Source organism: Nomascus leucogenys, chromosome 22a (assembly GCF_006542625.1).
Source record: "Nomascus leucogenys isolate Asia chromosome 22a, Asia_NLE_v1, whole genome shotgun sequence".
Lineage (NCBI taxonomy): Eukaryota > Metazoa > Chordata > Mammalia > Primates > Hylobatidae > Nomascus > Nomascus leucogenys.
Window position 1 is genome coordinate 136,321,376 of NC_044402.1, and position 16,927 is coordinate 136,338,302.

General features: G+C 45.9%; 1 protein-coding gene across 10 annotated transcripts in view; it reads left to right on the plus strand.

Moving 5' to 3' along the window:
* The window catches only part of AGAP1 (ArfGAP with GTPase domain, ankyrin repeat and PH domain 1), a 644,171-nt gene that overhangs the window by 393,792 nt on the left and 233,452 nt on the right, over positions 1-16,927 (plus strand). For all 10 annotated transcript variants that reach the window (XM_030802725.1, XM_012501083.2, XM_030802726.1 and 7 more), the window contains one exon: positions 209-313. In XM_030802725.1, the coding sequence (XP_030658585.1) occupies positions 209-313 (105 nt within the window). The remainder of the gene's footprint in view (positions 1-208; positions 314-16,927) is intronic.

Here is a 16,927-nt window from a genome sequence, read left to right on the forward strand (position 1 = left end):
TTATCCAAAAGATCTAGTGTAGCACGTCCCAATGTGTTTGTGTCGTATTTGTTGAACTAATGGCACATCTTTTAGCATTCTCCAGTATCACAGAGTGAAGTTCTGCACACACACAGGAGTGTTTTGAATGTATATGTTGCCTGTGTACCTGCCTTTTCTTTTTTTTTATTTACGTTAGACTTTCTATTTGACTCTTTTTCCCTTGTAGGGCATGCTGTTGAAGCGAAGTGGCAAATCGTTGAATAAAGAGTGGAAAAAGAAATATGTCACCCTGTGTGACAATGGCGTGCTGACCTATCATCCCAGTTTACATGTGAGTATAGCCCCCTCGGAGCAATTAACAGCTGCAGACCTCAACTAAACACTGTGGGAAAGGGGAACCTACCAGCAGCCCAGCCTCTTGTCTCTGTTTGAAGTGAAAGTCGTATTTGGTCTCCTGCTCAACTGTGAGATAAATAACACTGTCCCTCACACTCCACTAGACCATATGTCTTTCTCTCTCTTCCCCTCCCTACCAGTCAATCTGTGGCTTTCCAGTTCTACAAAGAATTACAATAAAAGGCACAGATGAAGTAAAATTTTAGATGAGAGTAAAAAGACAGGGGCAAGAGGAAAAGAGAAAGGAGAGAAGAGTGATCTATCTGAAAATCGAGAATGAAGGAAACAATTACATTTGGACCCAGGATTTAGCTTTGAAAAGCTGTGAACAAAAATCAGAAGTCAAATGCAATTCATGACTCAGCTTTTTATTTTCAGATAACACATTCCAGTTCATTAGGCAAAAGACACTTTCCTCTTTGTGTTATATGTAAGTTTGTGTTATATGTAAGTTTGTTATATCCGTGGTATATAAGATAGATTTATAAACAAAATTAACTTTATTCTTGGGGAAGAAATGCAGACATTCTACCCATTGATAAAATATAAAAAATGCAGACATTCTACCCTTGATAAAATTTAAAGTTGGGGTGTTCTAGTTTCATAGCAACACATTCCATAACTCTTACTTAATGCAGAGAAACCTGTAGATTAGAATATATGGTGGAAATCAGTCCTTCTATTCCATTGTCCCTTAGTATCTATCGGGGATGGATTCTGGGATCCGCCTTGGATACCAAAATCCATGGTGGTGGAGTCCCTTATATTAAATGGCATAGTATCTGCATATAACCTGAGCGTATCGTCCTCTATACTTTTAAGTCATCTCTAGATTACTTATGATATGTAATAGAATGTAAATTCTCTGTAAATAGTTGCTATACTGTTGTTTTTTATTTGTATAATTTTTCACTGTTGTATTATTTTTCACTGTTTTTTGTTTTTTTTGTTTGTTTGTTTGTTTTTGTTTTTTTGTTTTTTTGAGAGGAGTCTCGCTCTGTCTCCCAGGCTGGAGTGCAGCGGTGTAATCCTGTCTCACTGCAACCTCTGCCTACTGGGTTCAGGCAATTCTCCTGCCTTGGCCTCCCGAATAGCTGGAATTACAGGTGCCTGCCACCACGCCCAGCTAAATTTTTTTGTATTTTTAGTAGAGACGTGGTTTCACCATGTTGGCCAGGCTGGTCTCGAACTCCTGACCTCAAGAAATCCGCCTGCCTCAGTCTCCCAAAATGCTGGGATTACAGGTATGAGCCACCGCGCCTGGCCTTCTTTTGAATATTTTTAATCCATAGTTGATTGAATCTGCACATTCAGAATCCACAGATACAAAGGGCAACTTTATATCACTGTGTCAGGCTAGTAGTAATAGCCACAGTAGCAGCAGCAGCAGCATTTTTTGTATTTTTTGGTGGAGATTGGGTCTCCCTATGTCGCCCAGGCTAGTTTTGAATTCCTGGCCTCAAGCAATCTGCCTAACCTCGCCTTCCCAATGTGCCAGGATTACAGTCATGAGCTATGACACCCAGCCAAGCTATTAATTTTTAAAATTTCGAAATGCTTTGTAAAATGGCACAGTTATTGATGAGAAGTTAGAAATAGCATATTGAAGAAAATTAATATCATTCCTAAAATATCACCTAGGGAACCTGACTTCACATTTTAGGGTGCATACTCCTGGCTATTTCTATGTATATTCCTCTTTTCCTTCCACAAGCACATGGTCACTGTGTATACACTGCCCACAGCCTGCCTTCCTCACTCATGGTAGATATTTTCATGTCAAGAAATATACTTGTACACCACCATTTTTAATGATTATATAATATTCCACTGTGCGGTTGTGCCTTCCTTGATCCCACGATATCTGAAAAATGAACTTTGGCAAATAAATTTACTTTCAGTTTTTTCACTGTCATAAAGAACTCTAATCAACGTTCCTTTGTTTCTCTCTCTGTCCCCTTGTGCGTTTGCCTAGGATACATTCCTGGCAGTCGGCTTCCTGCGTTGAAGAGTTGTGTGTGCTTTCATGGTTTTTGCTGTATCTTGTCAGATTCCCAGAAAGGTTGTATCAACTTATCTCATCTGGCAGTATATAAGAAAGCCTTTTCTCTGCCCTCTCAAGAACATTTACCTTCAGAAAGAAGAGCTTTTCCTAATATAATAGGTAGGACGTGGTAACCTTGATGCCGAGTTCACTTGCTGGCGTGAGTTGCCCTTGTCTCCTTGTCTTTTAGCAGTAGCTACACCTTTCAGAACCACGCAGCAAAGCAGGTCTTCCATCGGCATCTCTCACTGGTTTCTGTTGTTACTGAGAGCACCTCCCATGCGTTACTATTCAGTGGGGTTCGAGATGTAGATACAGATAGATTCTTACATAGATGTTCTTTATTGTAGTAAGGAAATTCCTTTGTGTTCAGTGTCCTGCTAGTTTAGTTTTGGAATATAGTCAGACGGGTTCTCCAGGGGGCCTTCAAATCGGAGAGATGTAATACCCATTCCATGATCCCCACCTGGGACCAGGTTGGCATCTCTCCAGGACTGCCCCATCTAGGTCTCCAGTTCTGCAGCCCTCTGCACACGCAGCTTCCATCCATCAGAACAACAGCGTGGCACCAGGTCTTCCCTGGGTTCTCTCTGCAAAGTTGCTCCATCAGCAGTGGCCGGGCTGCCCTGTTGCTGGCTTAGCTCCTCCTATGGACCCTGTCAGAGAGCAGAGGTCTAACTATTGAACCAGTTGCTTTATGTAAGTTAAAGAAGTGCAATCAAAATATCATTCCTGGTAAGACTCACTGACCAGTAAAAAGTGAGAGCTGATGGATGATACATTTCCAGTCAACATATGCTCACTGCTGAGCCCAGGCTCAGTCGAAGGGATGTTTGCTTCTTCTTGCCAAGGGGCAGATACGGTAACAACGATATGTATCAGAAGATTCCCTTAGGAGGCCTAAAGCCTGTTTGCTTTTCATCCAACCTCTTGAGTATATAATCACAACCAGTTCTTCAAAAATTCTCCTATCCACAGGCTTTTTCTTGTGATGTCCCTCAGTGTTTGCCAATTCCATCCTTTCTCCTTCATTCGTAAGTATGCATGAATATTACTGGAGTACAGAAGAGGGGTGCAGTGGGGCTTTGTTGTATAACTGTATAGCAAGCAAGAGCCAATGTCATTTTCAAATGCAATCCTGTTAATGCCATTCTCCTTGGAACTGAAACTTTTGATGAAAGTACGTAGTTCCCTAGGGGAGGGGCTTAATCCAGGAATGGATTTGAATCACTGGAGCCTGAAGAGATGGCATGACCTTCCATGTAATCCTTCATGGGTTTCATTTTCACAGCCAAGCATTGGATAAAAGTGTGGAGAGGCAGTGACTTCCAGGTGTATTCTCTGACAGGTGTGTTCTGTTGTGAGTTGTTAGGGGAAGTGCTGACCCACACCAGCTGAGTTAGTCTGGTGGTCTTGGTTCAAAATGGGAAGAGGCATTCAACGGGACACCCACGAGCTGAATCCAGATTTTCCTTCGTAAGAAACTTGAGAATGTGCAAATGTGTTGCTAGTTCAGGTCCCAAAATTCTTCACTGTGAGAGTGACCCAGTTATCTCAGTCTGGAAAATTTCAAAAGATCGTAGAACCAGATGATCTCAGTTAAACACGGACCACGCTGTGACACCCACATCCTTGGTTATCTCCAGGATGTATTACGGCAGAAGGACCACTGAGAGTCATTGGCCACGTGCAGTGGTGGCATAAGTGGTCAACTGTCGGGAAAGCTGCTGGGATTGGTGGTGTTTGGGTTTCAGAGTCATTATTGTTGCTCCTAATTCTATTACTGACCACAGCATGAAGTGGGGCCTCTCCCTGCTAACACCCTATTGTCTGAACATGGAAGCCTGCCTCCATTTCTCTCCTCTGGGATTCGGGCCCATGTCCAGCCTCTGTAGACCTATATCAAGTCATTAAAAGTAGATGTTAACCTGTCAGCAGACCAGAATAACTCCCTCTTTTACACTACAGGAAAATGTTATCTGGTTTCTGAGAACACTATTCTCATCCACCTTTTCTCTCAAAGGCAGATGGAGCCCAGGTTCCAACGCAAGAGCCCCCGGAGCAGGGGCCTGCATTGATCTCATATAGCATAGCCTATAGCCCGTTCTTTTCCACAGAGCCCAGGAAAAAAATCCCGGCCAAACCATCAGATATTTTTAGAGTTTTCTACAAAGATGTAAGCGGGTATCAATAGTGAGGTTGCTGTACCAGCTCCTGGTGTATACCACTAACCTAAGAAGCCCAGGTAATTAGTGGATTAAAAAGGAAACTAGCATGCTTTTGGGGAGATGGGATTCTAATCAGCTAATACTTCTATTATGGGGTGCTGACTTGAGAGCGCCAGGCTTGCAGTTGTATTAAACGTGGAAGATTCAGACAGATGAGGTAGGGCTGTGCAGCAGCCCATCAATGCCAACGCTTGCCCATGGTGGTGAGGCCCTCTCCCTTCCGGCACAGACATCTATTTTCTGTCCACGTGTGTGCCGCTCACAATCTCCGTGAGGCTGGACCCTGCTGGTGCCACCAGCAGCCTCCTTCCATTTGCTTATCATGTTAAATTCAGGGAGCTGGGGACAGGGTCTTGCACACAAGGAATATTGGAGCAAGAATAAACAACTGAGTCAAGTGTAAACGGAATAGGCCAATGTGGTTATGGGCAGGGGGTGGGGGAGGGGGTAGTTCAAGAGGATCTCAAGATTATTTGTTCTTTAGGATCAAACCCAGAAGGTGGAATCGAGGGTCTTTACCACCCTTGTCCTTCTCCCTCTGTGACACAGGAATGCTCAGGGATAGTGGCCGATGTCAGAGGATTGCCTGTGTGGGATAGGAGAGTCTGGAAGGCTCGACTCCCCTCCTCGGGCTGCTCCACACAGCTCCTGCATTAGTCAACCAAATTAAATTCCCAAGTGAGCTCCCCAACCAGTCCTCCCTAGACAAGACAGGCAAGCAAGGGCCGAGTTGATAGACCAGCCTGGGCAACATGGAGAGACCCCGTCTCTACAACAAATAAAAAAATGAGCCAGGCGTGGTGAAGCACACCTGTGGTCCTAGCTACTCAGGAGGCTGAGGCAGGAGGATCACTTGAGCCAGGAGGTCAGGGCTTCACGGTGAGCTATGATCGTGCCACTGCACTCCAGCTTGGGCGACTATGCAAGACCCTGTCTTTAAAAAAAAAAAGAGTTGATAGAGGCAGGTACAGCATTTGGTGCTGTCAGGTGGAGAGGCCACCCACTGCCCCAGCCTTCCCTGTGGCCGCCTCAGCTCCTGCATGCTCCCAGCAGTGCCAACATCCTCATACCTTTGGGAAAGACACCCCAGCAGTGGGGAGCTCTGGCTTTCAGTTCCATCACATGCTGTGGAAGCAGGAGACTGACCATTTCCTAACCTTGCTAAAAACTCTGGGTGAGGGTTTTTCAATGTCTTCATCAGATGCCCTTAGAAAAAGATCTCCCTAAAGAGGTCAGTTTGATTCCTGAGGTATCTGAACACGGTTTGCATATTGCACAAGTGTCCACAAAAGTGTTTGTGTGAAAGATCGATCACCTTTGGACACGAACTTCAAGTATCAGTCCCAGACAGATGTTTTCCACACATCTGTGTGTTCGAAAATAAACCCAGCTCTTGGCCAGTCGGTATGTGGCCGTGCTGTGCACTGAGCTCATGGAATCCAGCAGGATGGACCTGCTCTTTGAAACTGTGGCTTCAGAACAAAGCCAGTCATGAAACTTGGGGCACCTGACATTGCAGGACACGGTGGGGCTGGCGTGAGGCTGAAAATGTACCTAGAATGGGTCGGCTGCCTGGGAACCTCACAAATACTGAGCCCCAGGGACGGTGTGTCTCCCTCAGAACTGGGGCAGCTTTCTACTTGCAGAAGGTCATGACAAGGGACTTCAGCTGGGCGGTGGCCCTGGGATGTCACTTTCCTTCCCACTTAATTGCTTTGGATTTCTTTTTCCTTTCTCATCATCCCCCAAAAGTGTCTTTCTCTTTTTTTTTTTTTTTTTTTTTTGCCCTGAGCCCCAAGCTCAGTCGTTACAAAGATTGTTAGGAGACCAGCAATCCCTAGTTCCTTTGACACGCAGCTCAACCTCACTCTGTCCTTTACTTAGGACATAAGCTAAATCTATGTACCATTCCTATACCACAGATGGAAGATGTGGAGGGAAACCTTTTTCCCCAGGTCTGTTTCCTGTTGTTGAAAACCTCAAACCTTTTGCTTAGGAGAGAACCTCTGTTTCTAAGGAGTGGAATAGAATTGCTTATGGAATAGCCAGGTCATAGGATGTGATAATTTCCCTGGAAATCAGAGGGGGAAAGAAGCAAAACATTGAGCCAACTCAGACTAAGAAAGCTCCCTGAAAGTTTATGCCAGTGATACCTCCAGATCCCAGATCCGCTCAGCATGGGTTCTGTGAAGTCTTGACCCCAGCCATCACCCACAGCCCATCTCCCAGCCTCCTTCAGCTCTTCCCCAAAGGCTTAGGAGGTGTTAGCACTGGCTGCCTCAGGATGATGGGGTCCCTGCACTTCCATGCTGTGTAGGTTGAGGGAAGGAGGTATGGGCACAGGAGGAAGTGATGGTAGATTTCCACTGTAGTTATTCCCTTTTTTTTTTTTCAGACAGAGTCTTACTCTGTCCCCCAGGCTGGAGTGCAGTGGCACGAACTCAGCTCACTGCAGCCTCTGGGTTCAAGTGATTCTCCTGCCTCAGCCTCCCAAGTAGCTGGGATTACAGGCATGCACCACCATGCCTGGCTAATTTTTTGTTTTAGTAGAGATGGGGTTTCACCATGTTGCCCAAGCTGGTCTCAAACTCCTGACCTCAAGTGATCCACCCACTTCAGCCCCCCAAAGTGCTGGGATTACAGGCGTGAGCCACTGTGCCCAGCTGTGGTTATTCCTAAAGGCCAGTAGTGGGGCAGGATAACAAGGACAGCGCCAGAGTGGGGAGGGGTGAATGAACCTACAGCGTCCACCTCATTGCTTCCCTCACAGAGTATGTTCAGCCACCAGTTGACAGTGGGCGGGGGCTGCCCAACCTGTCGAGGAGCTGGAGCGTACCTGCACAGCTTTCCGATCACGCAGAGGTGCCCTGCTGCAGATGCTCAGGCAACATCCATTCTAGTGGGTGCGTTTGAAGGTAGACATTGGGAAACTGGCTGGAAGGTGTCCGTTTTAGAAACGTGGAGAACGAATTCTTTCACTGGGTAGGAAGCTTGATGACATTGTCTTCTAGGTCACTTCAGACTCTGAAGAGTGTGAGCTCTAAAACTTTCACCAAAAACTCTTAGCAAACTCAAGCTAATGGAGTTAGTTGGATTTCTAAGGAAAACGCTGTCCTGAAGTTGAAGCTACTGGGTGTAAGACTAAAACGGGGGCTCAAGAAAAAAAAACCCTCAGTTAATTCATCTTTCTTTTTCAAGTTGCTATTATTAAATGAAACCAAAACCCAGTTGAGATAACAGATAGAAAGCTCAACCAAATAATGAATGAAACTGCCTTAATGGAGTGGCCAACTGCCCTGGTTTTCTGCAGGACTGAGGGGTTCCCAGGGTGCAGGACTTTCATAGCTAACATCAGGGAAGTCCCAGGCAATCTGGGACCTGGTCACACTTGCTACAGGACTGACCACCCTAACAGCTCCTTTATCTCCACCTGGCATTTTGCAATGATAACCCCAAACATTTAAATGAGACTGACACGGTCAAAGCAAGCACGCTGGCTGCTGCTGCTGCCCCACGGTCTACATTTTTGTGTCTTTGAAAAATTGTATGTCTCCAAGACCTTTCAAAAGCCCTAACTGCTTAACTTTCTTGGGGGAAATATATATGAGTGTCTCATGGTTTTCAGACACTTTGCTGGATCACAGTTGAGGTGGATCGAGGGCAGCCTCTTCTGAGATCCTGAGAGTCCCTTTCTGTGGACTTAAATGTGAGCCTTAGGGAGCACCTTGATAGAAAAATGGAGGCATAATGAGAAAGAACTTGGACCTCAGGGCTTCACAGTTCAGCGTGGCCACCTATTCATCTTCCATGTCGAAAGCACGGCCGTTGAGTGCACGGCTGCAATTCCTGCTGACAAAGATATGTGCAGTGGGATTCCTAAGTCGACCTGGAAGGACGAGCTCAGTGGCCTCACGGTCAAGCCAAGGACTTCACGGTGCCCCTGTCCAGGAAAGCTCACCTGCGTTCCGGTCCTGGCTCTCTGGGCTTCCTCTGGAGGTCGTTTGGCAGCTGTGAAACTCCTCCCCTCCGGGCCATACCTGGCGGATGTGCATGAACTGCTCAGACTTTTAAAAAACCTCCTCCTGGCCGGGCCTGGTGGCTCACACCTGTAATCCCAGCACTTTGGGAGGTGGATGGATCACGTGAGGTCAGGAGTTCGAGACCAGCCCGGCCAATATGGTGAAACCCCATCTCTACTAAAAATATAAAAACTAGCTGCATGTGGTGGTGGGTGCCTGTAATCCCAGCTACTTGGGAGGCTGAGGCAAGAGAATTGCTTGAACCTAGGAGACGGAGGTTGCAGTGAGCCAACATGGTGCCACTGCACTCCAGCCTCGGCAACAGAGTGAGACTCCCATCTCAAAAAAAAAAAAAAAAAAGAAAAGAAAATCTCCTTCTTAGATTCCTTTCCATTCTGCATGTGCCCAGATTAAAACAGCTGTGGCTCTGTCATTTCTCCCTGACCTGCAATACTGGAATTTTCCTTCTTAAATTTTCCTCCTTTAAAATTGTTAAAGAGCTTTCCTTCTTTTCATTACTAGGCAGGTTAATTTCTAACTGAGTGGCTTGGACTCTCCTGCAACACACAAACCCCTTGATTCTGTGTGTTGTCGAGGTTTGGTTTTGTTCTTTCAAAGCCAGGGCAGCCAAACCTGCACTCTCTAAAATTATCATCAGAATGCAGATTTCAGAAAGTTTCTAGTTTCAAAATCAGACAGAAGACCCACTTCTTTACTGATGTAAAGACAACAAAAAGATCTGTGATGATTCCTAAGTAGGTATTTTCCTCAAAAGAAATAATTCAAGAAAAAAAAAAAAGATACCTGTGCTATGCGAATAGCAGTTCAGCAGCTCATGGCTGTGCTCAGTGCCTATAATTGCCTTTGTAAATACACAAATTGCTCACATAGGACTGCAACATTTTACTTGAGGATTGAAAATTCACTAAGAATCTGTGATCCGTCTCTTCACCCACCTTCGCATGTCTGCTAGGGTGGACCTCAAACTTCTTGAGGTGGTGAATATTCATTTATACTCAGAGAAGCTTTTCACTGGTTTTCCCAGAACATTGAAACAGTCAGAATAACTCTTGTGCAGGCTACTGGACTGACAAATGTGAAGGCCAGATTTTCAGATCTGAAGCTGGGGTGACCAAAAAGACAGACCTCCCTTTCTTACTGAGAAGAGCGTAGTCAGACATGTCAAGTCTGTGGCACACTGCTGCAGAAGGCGTGATTCATCTTAAGATCAAAAATTATTTCATCTTGCTTTCTTGGTCATAAACCAAGGTGCCTGGAGCTGTCCTTTGGCCTTTCATGTGCTGTGTCTGTGGTACGGGTGTGCCGTGTCTGTGGCATGGTGTGCCGTGTCCATCATAAGGGAGCACTGTGTCTGTGGCGTGGGTGTGGCGTGTCCATCATAAGGATGTGCATGTCTGTGGTGCAGGTGTGCCCATGTCCATCATAAGGGAGCGCCGTGTCTGTGGGCAGGTGTGGCGTGTCTGTGGCATGGGTGTGGCATGTCTGTGGTGCGGTTACCGTGTCCATCATAAGGGAGCGCCGTGTCTGTGGCGTGGCTGTGGCTTGTCTGTGGTGCGGGTGTGCCATGTCCATCATAAGGGAGCGCTGTTCTGTGGCGTGGGTGTGGCGTGTCCATTTAAGGGAGCGCCATGTCTGTGGCGTGGTGTGGTGTGTCTGTGGCCGGGTGTGCCGTGTCTGGCGTGGGTGTAGCGTGTCAGTGGGCAGGTGTGCCGTGTCCATCATAAGGGAGCACCGTGTCTGGTGTGGCGTGGGGGTGTGCCGTGTCCATCATAAGAGAGCGCCATGTCTGTGGCGTGGGTGTGGCTTGTCTGTGGTGTGGGTGTGCCATGTCCATCATAAGGGAGCGCTGTGTCTGTGGCGCGGGTGACCATGTCCATCATAAGGGTGTGCCATGTTTGTGGCGTGGGTGTGGCGTGTCCACGAGGGTGCACCATGTCTGTGGTGCAGGTATGCCTTGTCCATCATGAGGGTGCACCGTGTCCATCATGCAGATGTGCCTTCATGGCCTTCCCTGATTCCCAGGCCCTATCTAGTGTACGTCATTGCCTCCGGTGAGAATGTCCTTTTCTGCCCCATCTAGCGTATGTCATTGAGGAGGAGGGCTGTGTTCCCCACAGTCTGCCCAGGGGCTGTCATGTGAGTGGCACATAGGTATTGCTTAGTACGCACCGGTCACAATGACTTGAGTGCCACCACAATAAAGCTTCCGATCGTATGACTCCTTCAGCATCTTTGCTCCTGAACTGCCTGGACTCCAGCCCTCAACATTGACAATCCTGGCTCTGCTCTAAAGATTGTGGTGTGATTGAGACTAACAATACTCACCATGTCTTACAACATGACCTCCCTAAGCTGACATAGGGTTGGAGGGAGAACACACACACACACACACACACACACACACACACACACACACACAATCACTCCCTCAAACAGCATTATTACAAATGCTGCAAAATCTAAACGCATCACTGGAATCCAAAAGCAATCCATTTAGAGGTATATGAGGAGATTATACAGATAGTAAAGAACAAAGATCTGGAACTATGGCAACAAACCAACATTGCTGTTCTAGCCTGAGCTGCCTGTTTTAGGCAAATGGGAATGCTTTTGTAAACAATATGAACAGCAACAGGTATTCCTGCAAGTTTGTAAGACTGGCAGGAGTCAGCTCGGGGGAAGCAGGAAGAATCCCCAGTCGGTTGGCTGTTCCTGGGACTGAAGAGATAACCCGCATTGAACAGAGCTTACACTCACATCCTTGAGTCTGTGATGTTCTTTGCTTCCCTGGCAACAGCCACAGTTCAGCTTTCTGCATGGATTGCTTTCACAGGGATATCTGGCCCTTCAAGCCAGTGGTGTGAATGTCACCCCAAGAACCCTGATGTGTAGATATTGCCTGCTTCATGTCATACTGCAGCTCTGCCTCTTCCCAAGATAGGATTTGAAGCAGCTTCCAACAGAAAATGGATGTGAAAATGTATTGTGAACACATGCATAGGACCATATGTACATCATACACACACGTGCATACACACACACTTATACACACACATGCACATATACACAGACATACACACACACACACGGCTATGGGCACAACTTCATTTCAACTTGTTTTATGTAGATTGTGAAGTAAAGGTTTGGAACCTTGTGGCTTGCAAATCTCAATCACCTCCTTCCATCTTCAGATTTCTTCCCTCCTTGATTCTAAAGTGTGAGTCAGCTCCTCTCTTAGCTGATCCTTCTGGTGTGCAGGTCAAAGAAATGCTGAGCTGGGAATCAGTCGTGGTTTCCGGTTCTGCTGTTGCCCCACCCACTTCCGTCTTTTTTTTTTTTTTTTTTTTTTTTGAGACGGGGTCTCGCTCTGTCGCCCAGGCTGGAGTGCAGTGGCACAATCTCGGCTCACTGCAAGCTCCGCCTCCCGGGTTCACGCCATTCTCCTGCCTCAGTCTCCTGAGTAGCTGGGACTACAGGCGCCCGCCACCTTGCCCAGCTAATTTTTTGTATTTTTAGTAGAGACGGAGTTTCACCATGTTAGCCAGGATGGTCTCGATCTCCTGACCTGGTGATCCGCCCGCCTCGGCCTCCCAGAGTGCTGGGATTACAGGCGTGAGCCACTGGCCCCACCCACTTCCACGTTGGTTCCAGCGTGGCTTTGTGGAGTCCGGGGACTCAGGCACGGTGTGAGAATCACTGAGCCTCTCAAGGTCAATTATGCAGTGATTTGCTTTCTAGCTCTTCCTCCTTCACCCACAGCCTCGGCCTCCATTTTCCCTTCCTCCTGGGAATTCATCCCGCATGACGCCAGAAGTCACACAGAGATGATCTTAGACCATACTCCTCTGAGTGTGCAGGCCTGCATTTTCACTCGGTTCAACTAGCGCAGTGGCCTGCTCATCAAGCTTTCCAAAACCTGTTGGCTGTACGAAGAATAGCAATTACTCCTAAGCTGCTTTTAACTTTCACCTTGTCATTCTCATCATATTTTTGTTTATTTCCCTCCCTTGAGTTCTTTTATGTATTTCGATGATGGAGAAGATCCCCCTCCCCCTTGGATGACGTCCGTGCTCCTGCTCTTGCCCCAGCTTGCCTCCTCAGACAGGCCTCTCACCCCTTTCCTGCTCTATCGCTGTCTTTGCTTTCTTTTAGTTTCTCATACTTGCCATGTTCTCTGGCCTCCGGGTCTTCACAAATGCAATTGCCTCTGTTGAGAATGTTCTTTTCTGCCCCATCTCTTTGCCTCACTAACTCCTCTTTCCAATCCTGGCTTAAATGCTACCTCCTCTTGGGAGTTTCCCCACACTCGGCCTATTTGGGCACCCATGCTGTGTGTGTTCTCACGTTACTCTATTGGGCCATCTCTCTGATTCTCCCACAAGACTGGAAGCTCCTTGAGGCAAGGATGTATATGTCACCAATGTATCTTTAACATCTGGAACACTGGCTTGTTGGATGGATGGATGGATGGATGGATGGATGGATGGATGGATGGATGGGTGGGTGGGTGGATGGATGGATGGATGGATGGATGGGTGGATGAGTGGATGGGTGGGTGGGTGGATGGATGGATGGATGGATGGATGGATGGATGGATGGATGGATGGTTGGTTGGACGGATAGATAGAGGTACAATTAGCCCATATGCATAACCTTTCCTTAAATATGTAGGACTAGAGTTCCTGAAACCTCATGGAAGGAATCCACCACGCGACACTTTTAGGAAGCAGAAATATGTCTCAGCCATATTCTGGCTCCATTTGCTGCAACTTAAAGAAGGATCTTGATAGGAGAAAAGCTTCAGGATTTTGTTTGTTTGTTCGTTTGTTTTCATTTTAATTGTAAAATACATAGAACATTTGCCATCTTAACCATTTCAAGTATACAGTTCAATAGTATCATGTATGTTCACATCGTTGAACAATCAACCTCCAGAACTTTTTTTGTCTTGCAAAACAAACTCTGTACCCATAAACACAAATTCCCATCCCCCCTCCCCTTCCCTGGCAACCAGCATTCCAGTTTCTGTCTCTATGAATTTGTCTGCTCTAGGAACCTCATATAAATGAAGTCATAATGCTGTTTGTCTTTTTATGACTGGCTTGTTGCATTTAACATTATGTCCTCAAGATTCTTCCAGTTGTAGTGTGTGTCAGAATTTCCTTCCTGTTTGAGGCTGAGTAATATTCCGTCATACGTACACAACACATTTTGTTTGTCCATGGATGGACACTTGCTTTCACGTCTTGGCCATTGTGAACAATGCTGCTAGGAATGTGAGCATACAGACAACTCTTCAGAGCTCGGGTTTTAAATGTAAAAACTGTAACATGGGAAAGCTACAGAGTATGGCTGAATGTTAAACCTGCCCAACCTTACCAGCACTCTGGTCGTGGGACATTTGCTGGGCCCAGTCCTGACCACAGTGAACTGTGCAGGATTCATAACCTGCATGGTGGTCTGGAAGCCATGTGATAAGAAAACCACCCAGCAATGACATGGTTACATGGGCCCTCCTGGAGTTTGCCAAGCACCTGGGTGACCTGGGAAAGAACTTTGTCATTCATGTGACCTGTTTGAAAGAATGTGATCAGTTGTTTCTCCCATGTATCAACAGTTCCAAAGCCAAGGAATTAGACCTCCATAAAAGTAGAAATATTTTCAGGGCATATTGACAACTTTTGTTGGAAACGGAGCCTACTAAAAAACTCACTGCTGTTACACAAACACAAAAAAGGATTCTTTATCAAAGTCTATTTCTGTCTAAGTAATTCTTTATTTTTATATACCCGCAGGGTTTGGAAATGTTTGGGATTTAAAAAGGGCCGAAAGCTGTCCTCACGACATTTCATTATTGATGTTGTTGACACACAGTGAATGGAAGTAGGGTGAGACTGAACAAAATAAAGTCCTCATATTTCTTTTTTTTTTTCTTTTTTTTTAATTTGGTTTTATTTGTTTTTTGGAGGCAAAGTCTTGCTCTGTTGCCCAGGCTGGAGTGCTGTGGCGTGATCTCAGCTCACTGCAACCTCCGCCTCTAGGGTTCAAGCAATTCCACCATGCCCGGCTAATTTTTTGTATTTTTGGTAGGGACAGGGTTTCGCCAGGTTGGCCAGGCTGGTCTCGAATTCCAGACCTCAACTGATCCACCCACCTTGGCCTCCCAACCTGCTGGGATTATAGGCGTGAACTACTGCGCCTGACAAAGTCCTCATGTTTCTAAAAACTAAACCACTAAATAGCGTAGATCCTACCTATTTTCAACATTGAAAAATTCTGCCTTCTTGCATTTCTAGATAAAATGAAAAAATAGAGCATATGTGTGTTTCTATAAATAGCAGATTTAACAATGTGGCTGGAGGGTTTGAGTCTCTAAGCTTCCAGTGGAATCCAAGGAACATCGTCTTACCAGTACGCAGCGTGATATGTCAGATCATCTCTGGCCGTCCTTTGTACCCAGTTGATAACATTTTGTTTTCCATTTTTGGCCTTTTAGTGTTACTCATTGAGGCCAAAAATTCTTACACAAGGTAAATAAATCAAATCCCTCTGGTTTCCTCAGCAACAGTAAGTCACAGCCGAGGACTCAGTAGGAGAGGATGACTGTGGGGGGTCCTGAGGAATATTCTTTTACTTCTACTAAGAAAGTGAATTTCATTATTATATTTTATAAATATTTTCTTCTTTGGCTCATAACCTGATTGCGGGCTTGTTGCCGAGGTCTTGGAAGGCAGGGAGGGGTGGGGCTGGAGAGGCCTGTTTCTTCTCAGGTGTGCCTGTGGCCCCAAATGCAAACCAATCAAGGTGCGATTTATGTTCATTAAGTGCTTGTCAAAACTGAAAAATTTTCTAATCAACAGCAATCTAGCTGCAGCCCCCTCGATGGCTGGGAGGGCCGCCTCTGCCGCATCGGCTATTTGCCTGTTACAACTCTAGGCTAAAAATCCGCTGATGATTACATTAGGCTAAGCTGCGAAGTAAATGAACCATGTCTTATTTAGGTGCCACTAGCTTCAGAGTAGTCCTGCCCCGCAGGGCACTTGATAGCGTTTTATGGCTTTAAAATTAGTGTAGCTTCCCATTTGCTGCAGGGTGCTACATGTTATGCCTTTGAACTCAATAAGCAAAGGGAACGGGGCCTTTTGTTTTCCCCCTTCTTTTTTTCCCCTTGCATTTTAGCAATTTTGTTTTGCATCTTTTCCAGACGGCATTTTGCAATAAAAATGTCTGACTACCATATACATGCCTCCCCCACTTAAAAAAAAAAAATAAATAAAAAAAGGTGGGGGAAGAGAAAGAAGAAAAAGCAGAAAATGTCATGCCTTTGCAGAGGACAGGTTTTTTGTGTTTTCCCCCCCTGTGCTGCAAAGTGAAAAATGGCTTTGCAGGTCAACCCTAATGACTTATCATGTCAGAATTGCTACCTCAAGTGGGAACAACACCTTTAGCTCAAGAAATTGCCACATAAAGTCAGAGGGAAAATATTTCAGTATTTTTATTGGACAAGAGTGGTAAGAGCTAACATTTATTGAGGGCTTTGGCGCTCTGTTAAGCACCTCAGTATTATCTCAGTGAACCCTCACTACGGTATCATGAAGCAGGAACTGTTTGTAAAGATGTGGACATGGGGACCCTGAGTGACTGAATGACAGGCCCCCAGTGTGCAACTCGGAGGAGAGTGGAGGCGCCCTGATTTCGAGGCTTATTCCCTGACCAAGAGAAAGTCGACTTTTGTCTTCCGAAGACTTCTTTAGGAAATCAGAAAAGTGTGGTTATCAGTGAATTATCTGATTCATTTGAATGGAATCTAATACAAGGTGCTGTGAACTCCCTTGGCAGGCATTATGTTTAGGAAAACAGAGTAATTCCTGTAAAAACAATGCATGGGAAAAATATGTATAGGAGACTTCTAAATAGGCCTAGGTGGAAAGTTTAAAAATTAGAAGTACTGACCATTTGTCCTGGGGAAAAACTGAAGTGGGAGTTTCTCCGTGTTACCTTAGGTCTCATGGCAGAAGACACGATGTAGCAATCGATATTCACCTCAGAGGACAGATATATATGCTGTGCTGTCTTAAAACTCTACTGTTTGGCCGGGCGTGGTGGCTCACACTTGTAATCCCAGCACTTTGGGAGGCTGAGGCGGGTGGATCACTTGAGGTCAGGCATTCGAGACCAGCCAACGTGGTGAAACGCTGTCTCTACTAAAAATACAAAAATTAGCCAAGTATGGTTGC